Source organism: Amaranthus tricolor, chromosome 4, assembly GCF_026212465.1.
Source record: "Amaranthus tricolor cultivar Red isolate AtriRed21 chromosome 4, ASM2621246v1, whole genome shotgun sequence".
Taxonomy (NCBI): domain Eukaryota; kingdom Viridiplantae; phylum Streptophyta; class Magnoliopsida; order Caryophyllales; family Amaranthaceae; genus Amaranthus; species Amaranthus tricolor.
In genome coordinates, this window is record NC_080050.1 from 3,008,184 (window position 1) to 3,016,062 (window position 7,879).

At 32.1% G+C, this 7,879-nt stretch overlaps 1 protein-coding gene across 1 annotated transcript; it reads left to right on the forward strand.

Moving 5' to 3' along the window:
- Nucleotides 1-1,159: 1,159 nt before the first annotated feature.
- Nucleotides 1,160-7,034, forward strand: LOC130810593 (CBL-interacting serine/threonine-protein kinase 9). Its single transcript, XM_057676709.1, has 14 exons — nucleotides 1,160-1,523; nucleotides 1,921-1,983; nucleotides 4,051-4,122; nucleotides 4,328-4,435; nucleotides 4,565-4,645; nucleotides 4,810-4,863; nucleotides 4,947-5,072; nucleotides 5,161-5,250; nucleotides 5,356-5,478; nucleotides 5,584-5,691; nucleotides 5,980-6,096; nucleotides 6,209-6,265; nucleotides 6,456-6,530; nucleotides 6,653-7,034. The coding sequence occupies exons 1-14, from the start codon at nucleotides 1,332-1,334 to the stop codon at nucleotides 6,725-6,727; spliced, it is 1,341 nt and encodes a 446-aa protein (XP_057532692.1). The 5' UTR covers nucleotides 1,160-1,331; the 3' UTR covers nucleotides 6,728-7,034.
- Nucleotides 7,035-7,879: the final 845 nt, after the last annotated feature.

The following is a 7,879-nucleotide window of genomic DNA, read 5'->3' on the forward strand; positions in this document are numbered from 1 at the left end:
TATATATATATATATATATATATATATATATATATATATATTATATATATATATAATAATCAGTTTTTTTTTTAAATTTCGATTTTTAAATTTATTACTCCAAAATATACAAAAAATTAAAATAAAAAAAAACAAAAAAAAAAAGAAAATGAGTCGCCCAGATCCGGGCGGCTGGACCCCGGTTCAGTCGCCTAAAATTAGGCGACTGAACCGGGGTTCAGCCGCCCGGATCTGGGCGACTCATTTTCTTTTTTTTTTTTTTTTTCCGTAAAATATAAATAACATATATATACACTTACTAAAAAAAAAATAAATAAACATTACAACATACAAATTTAAACTAATAATTTATAAAACAAAACATAAACATATATTTAATAATAAATAAAAATAACAATAACAATAATAATAATAAAATTAATGATAACAACATTAACATATATTTAATAATACAAAATTAACAATCACAATAATAATAATAAATTAATAATAATAACATTAACATATATTTAATATTAACAAAAATAACAATACAATAATAATAATAATTAAATTAATAATAATAAAATTAACAAAATACATACAGAAAAAAAAAAATAAATAAATAAATTGGAGTCGCCCAGATCTGGGCGACTGGACCCCCGGTTCAGTCGCCTAAAATTAGGCGACTGAACCGGGGGTCCAGTCGCTCAGATCTGGGCGACTCCTATTTTTTTTTTTTTGATGATTAAATTTAATTAAAAATAACTTACCTCGATTGATAAATTCCGGATTGAACTTAATTTTTGCTCCCAAATTTTGCTTTTGTATGTTGGTTTTTAGTTGTAGTGAGAGAATTTTTAGTGTGAGTGTGATTTATATAGAAAATTTTAGCTTTAATGGCATAATTGTAATTTTTTCAAAAACCAAGGGCAATATGATAATTTACTAGGGGGTGGCGAAAAAATGAAAAGGGTGGCGAATTATAAGAATTGGGTATAATTATGTACAACACTCCTCACTCTTATAATGTACGAAAACATATGGGGTGTGGGACCAACAAAAGGCTCTTTACTGACTGATAATCCTAAAGGGCCCACCTGTTTTATTAAAGCGGGTCCCACTGACCCGCGTAGTGTACGAGTTTCTGGCTTTCATTTTTTTACCCTCATCATTCATTCATTCTCATCAATCATCATCATCTCAATCTTTTTTAATCCTTTCTTTTTTCCTCCTCTTCCTCCTATTTATTTATTTATTTCTTCATCACCGCCTTTAAAACAAAATAAAATCCAGAATAAATAAATAAGTAAATTATAAATAAATAAATTTTAAAGAAAAAAGTGTTAAAAATGGCGTCGGAAAAAATGAGTACTAGAACGCCGGGAACGAGGACAAGAGTAGGGAAGTATGAATTAGGGAAAACATTGGGTGAAGGAAATTTTGCTAAAGTTAAATTTGCTAAAAATGTTGAAAATGGTGATTTTGTCGCCATAAAAATTCTTAATCGTGATAAAGTTCTTCAACATAAGATGGTTGAACAGGTTAATCGAATTCTCTTTCCTCTTTTTATTCGGATGTATTACGATTTTACGAATTCTATTTTATTTTTAGGGTTAATTTTCTATATCCCTAAATAATTATTGCATGTTTGTTTCTTTAGAGGGTTTGGTTTGTAGTGTTCTTATATTAATGATCAGTACGAGGTTTTTTATTTTTTAACATTCAAATTTTGTTAAAAAATGAAAAAAAATTGTAGTGTTAATTTTGATGAAGTGAATTTATTTGGGTTGTTGATGATTTAGCCTTTATTAATTATTTTGATATGACTTATTAAAAATGAGTTAAAGGAGTATTTTTGATTCGAATATTCTTCTAAAAAGTGATTGGAATTCATAAATTCTTATCTACTAATACTATTTGATTGTTTGTTGTTAATAGATAAAGAGAGAAATTGCAACAATGAAGGAGATTAAGCATCCTAATGTGGTTAAACTCCATGAGGTACTTTAACTTGATCATCCTCATACTTCAATGCTTTATGAATATATTCATCCGTCCGTTCTACTCAATTTGCTACACTTTCGTTATCGTGTTGTTTAATTCGATTTGGATTGTGAATGTTTTGTTTATTTGTTGTTGTAATCTCGTCCGCAAACTCAATTTGTTTGCTCTTGTAAGTAAATCTATTACTTCCTCCCGTTCCATCACTTCATTACGCAATTCATCAATATGTTATTTTGATATATTTTATATCTAGCTAAGTTATGCATGACCAAAAATTTAAAAAATTTAATCGTGTAAAAGTACGCTATTAGATGATTCAATCAAGATTTCACTTGACTATATTTTTTCTTACACATTAATTTCAATATATAATACAAAAACTACTTGTGTAGCAAGTATATCAGAACAGATGTAGTATTTAGCTAACACAAGTACATCAGAACAGATGTAGTATTTAGCTAGAACAAATGTCGTATTTAGCTATGGTAGGTAGATCGTACCTATCCCAAAGTTAAAGGGCAAAGAATCATACTTGCATAATTGTAACGTCAGCAAATAATAGAAGTAAAATTATCAGTTACATCATACATATATGTTGCATTGATGTTTATAGTATATTACTGTTATCACTAGAAAACTTGGTACATTTATCCAAGTTGAGATTATGTGGGGCTGTGGGAGTGATAAATGATCAAGTAATACAGTGCGGTATGAAAGTGCATAAAAATTTATAATGCCCATTTTTAAATAGTAAACACTAAACTATGCCTTGGGTTGACACCAATTATATTACACTACATCTACATGCATTGGCGGCATCAGGACTCCGGTGCCCATTTTTGAATAGTAAACACTAAATATCAGTGCCCGCACTGATATATAGAAAAAGTTTTAAAGGAGCTGCTGCGAATCGAACTGAACGTGAGATCAACAATGCAAATATGTTTTGCTTTCACTTAATTAACTGTGATACCAAACTTCTTTGAACACGTGTATTGTATTAAATAATTATTGTTCTTTACTAAATTAAAAGTTCATATATATTTATAATATTTCATTGAAAAAAATAATTGAATTATTTTTGTATTGATTGTGCACTTATTCAGTTTCAGTCCTAAATCCGTCGTTGAATTCTGTATGGTATTTATTTAGTCGATCATGTGGTTTTCATGATATAAAGAAACTAAGAAAGACTCTAGATTTAGTTCCGAAAACCGATAAGGGTTGAAAAGTTTTTGTTGGGTGGACTACGCTTTAATTGTGAAAAATCTTACTATTTAGAAGTCTATATTAGTTTAGATAACGATTAACAATAATTTTGACAAATAAATTCGATCAATAAGTTGGAATTACTTTAAGAAATAATGTGTCTTATAGAAGTAGTAATTTAGGTTTTATCATTCATGGTGTGTACAATGTTACTTATAGACCTAGATAGCTGATGTGAGCTTATTTTAAGTTAATTTTGGCAATGCGAGCATTTTCATTTTTTATTAAGCTGAGACCATGTCTTCACATAGATTTTACCTTGTCCGTCTATGGCATAATGTTGAAAGTATGTTTTTGTAAGTTATCCTACCACGACAACGTAGTGTTTGTTTTTGTAGTTTTGAAGTAAAAGTGCCCGATGTTACCTTCTTTGTCAATCTTGGAATGGCCACAAGTGTAGGAGTCTTATCTTTTCAAGGGTTCTAACTTCTAATGAATGGTTTGTTTAGTTATTGTTTTGTTTGCAACTGTGAGTTTGTTCTGAACATGGCTGAAACCCTGAAACTAATCGAACACAATGTGGATGCTGTTGTAAAAAGTGTAACATAGGATTATAGTGGTATTGTATGTCAAAGTCAAAAGCTAGTTGGGGTGATTCTTTGGGGTTGGATATGGGATTTTTATCGTTTATTTCTTGTAACATTCTGCTACCTTAATTTTCATTCATAAATGTGATATTTGAGTACTAGGAGTAGTATCTATTCATTATGTATCAGGATGCATTTTGGTGTGACGTTTACTATTTAGTTATGTATATGCACATGTATTCTAATTTAATCATGTCTTTCCAAGCAGGTCATGGCAAGCAAAACCAAAATCTACATTGTTCTTGAACTAGTTGATGGAGGCGAGCTCTTTGACATCATAGTGAGTCCTTCCTTTATGATGATAATTTATTCCCTTAGTAGGCTGTAATGAAGAGGTTTGATTTCACGCAGTAGTATCTATGAAAGTGATCGGTTGTAGCTATCTATATGCTCGGCTAAACTTACCTTAATTGAATTTAGATGCTTAATTTCATGATTGTTTTAGTCTATCGTCCATATTTCATGGAAATTCTTATTTTGTGCAGGCGAAACAGGGCAGACTTAAGGAAAGTGAAGCCAGGAAGTACTTTCAACAGTTAATTAATGCGGTGGATTACTGCCACAGCAGAGGCGTGTATCATAGGGATCTTAAGGTTTTCCTAACTCCAAATTTTCATTGATTATACTTATCTTGTCCTTGTCCGTAGAGAAAAATTTAGTTGCATGCAGTCTTGTGGTTTGTTACTTCTTTTGATCTCTTTATCTTTCTGAATCACTTGCAGCCAGAGAACCTACTTCTCGACTCCAATGGTGCTCTGAAAGTTGCGGACTTTGGATTAAGTGCATTTTCGAAGCAAGTGCGGGTAAGTAGTATATCATTTATCACTTGATCTTCCGGACTCCTTCATTTCATGTCGTTTAGAACCTACTCATGAATGAATAACCAAGAAGAAATGACATATGAAAGGAAATAAAAATGTGAAACTTTGCATTTAAGGAATAGATGTTTAATATATATAATTTGCAGGAGGATGGTCTACTTCATACTGCCTGTGGAACTCCTAATTACGTTGCTCCTGAGGTACTCATACGTGATCTTTAAAGCTGTCATTTTCGTTTTCTGTTTAATTCTCGTATTCCTTAACTATTTTCATTTATCGTCAGGTGCTCCTTGATAATGGTTATGATGGTACATCAGCTGATATATGGTCCTGTGGTGTCATTCTCTTTGTGCTAATGGCTGGGTACTTGCCTTTTGATGATCCGAACATCATAAATTTGTACAAAAAAGTGAGTGTTTCGGGATTTATTTGATTTGATGCATGTCTTATTTACCGAGAAATGAAATCTTTGACATGGGTTGTTTTTTGGGCTGCAGATTCATAATGCTAGCTTTGTAATGCCTTCATGTTTTTCATCTGGTGCTAAGAAGTTGATTAAACGTATTCTTGATCCTAATCCTCTGACGGTAAGACTTCATGATGAAATAAATCTTGGAATGTGTCTTTGGTTTCTCCATCTCTCATTTTTGTCATGTTCGAAGATTTCTAATGAGAATGTTACTTAACTATAGAGGATCAAAATTTCGGAAATTTTGCAAGATGAATGGTTCAAAAAGGAGTATCATCAACCAAGTTTTGCTGAGGACGAGGATGTGAATCTTGATGATGTAGATGCTGCTTTTAACAACTCAGAGGTGAGATTTTTTTCCACTACCAAATTTCGATTAGTCTATTAAACCAATAATTAATATATTAATGTAATAGTCAGCAAATTTTTTAATTTAATGTTCGCATTGCAGAAAAATCTGGTTACAGAAAGACGGGAAAAGCCAGTATCTATGAATGCTTTTGAGCTGATTTCTGGGTCACGAGGTTTCAGTCTTGATAGCCTCTTTCAGAAGGAAGCTGTATGTTTCTTTTTTGCACAATTTTGTCTTGTGTTTGACTTATGTTTTATGCTATGTTAATGGTAGAAAAGAATATACGGAACCTTACTCTTGTTAGTAATAACAAAGAGGCCGATTCTGATTAACCCTTTTGGCTTGACATAAATAAAACATGCACAAACTAGTGACTATTAATTAATAATCTTTTTTTTTCTGGACAAAGGTTGAGGTGTAAATTTTTGCTGATTGAAACAAAATCTCATTATCTTTCTGAAATCATTTCCCATGATTCTTAATTTTACTTTATAGGGTAATGTAAAACGAGAAACACGTTTTACTTCCCAGCGCCCGCCAAATGAGATCGTGTCTAAAATCGAGGAAGCTGCTAAGTCTCTTGATTTTAACGTTCGAAAGCAAAATTATAAGGTTTGTATTATTGAATGCCTTATTAAGTCTCTCTTTCATCAATTTTTGTTTTGTGTGGACTTCAGTATGAGTATCAAGTTATGAGTATGATGTTTATTCTGATCTTCCCCAGATGAAGCTACAAGGTCATACAAGCGGAAGGAAGGGACGGCTTTCTGTTGCTACTGAGGTAATTAGTCTTGTATATTATGATTTTTGTCATGGTGATGCAACAACCTTTGTGAATAATATAAGACTCCACCCATTTTCCGACCCAAATTCGAGAATAGACCCAAACGTAATTCATGTAAAAGTCGTGAATATCAGTGCTTATGTAGTTTGATCAAAGGAAAAACTTGAATTGATTAATTCATTTTCAGGTGTTTGAAGTAGCGCCTTCTTTGCATGTAGTAGAATTACGGAAGACCGGAGGTGATACCTTAGAGTTTCACAAGGTACATACACTCAGATAATTACTAAATTTAGAAAGTTTCTGTAACTTATGGACGTCATAGTGTCTTTGAGGTCTTTATACTGAATTTAACTTTTTTAATATTTCAATTCTATTTTATGATAGTTCTTCAAGAACTTCTCATCGGGTTTAAAAGACGTTGTTTGGAAAAGTGAAACAATAGATGAATGTTCAAGGTAACGGAAGTCTGCCATCACACAACCAGCTAGTCCGAGTTCGGAGATTACCGAGCATTGTTGATATCTGCCTTTGTTTTAGGGTAGGGGAGGAGGCGAATCCACACATGATCAATGGATGCCTTATTGTAGATGTTAGATGCTAGTGTAATGTAAGTTGTTCTGGATTGACTGTTAACCTTCCCCCCCTCCCCCCACCCAAACAAAAGGGGCGCGAAGCGGGGAACCGATTTTATTCAATTGTATGTATGATGTTTGTACTATGACATAATCATATAAAACCTTAAATACATCTTTTCTTCTTGGCATTCTCAAGTATTGTGTATGCGTGTGTTCGTATGTGCTTCCGAAGAAAGTCATAACGACAGTGGTGCACTTATTTAGGCTTAGGCTATCGATACTTTCTCGACACTATCAACCGCAATGTTAGGAATTTCGAAAATCTAAGGGCAAAAGGCTGGAGACTTCTCAAATGGTATGCGTTTAGACTTTGAACTTTCTTTCATTCAAGGCCCTTTGCCTTCATTGGACTTTCGGCTCAAGAGTAGGACAAATTGAGATTCTATGAAGAAGCTAAGGTTTGAATTACTTTTTGAATCCAAGTGAGTCGAAATCATGCGTGATAAACATGAGTGAGTGCTGAGTGGTTGAGGCTCGACAGTGTTTCAAAATGCCTTTCTGCGTGTTTGATGATATAAAAACTCTCTTTTTTGGGATCGTGAACATAATTTAATTTAATTTATCCCTTTATTTAATATGATAATGTTATAATCACAAATATATGTTGTTATAATTCCATATATATAATGCTATAGCTTCAGATTAGAAGTGTTTATGGGCGGGTAGCGAGTTGAATAGTACCTAAAAAATTTACCGTGGGCTCAAATATTTAAAAGCCCGCTCAAATTTGCGGGCATATTTTTAAAGTGGGCAGGACTCGTGGGTTTGCGGGTATTTATTATATATAAAAAGTAAAAATATGATAAAAATTATAAAGTTAAATTTTAATAACAATTAAGATACAATACATTGTCCAAAATACTCAAAATACATAAAAAGTCTCAAAATACTCAAATTACATGAATATAAACATTATGTTGGATAATCCAACAAAAGCATTGCATCATCGATTTATCTTATTACGGAGTACAAATTT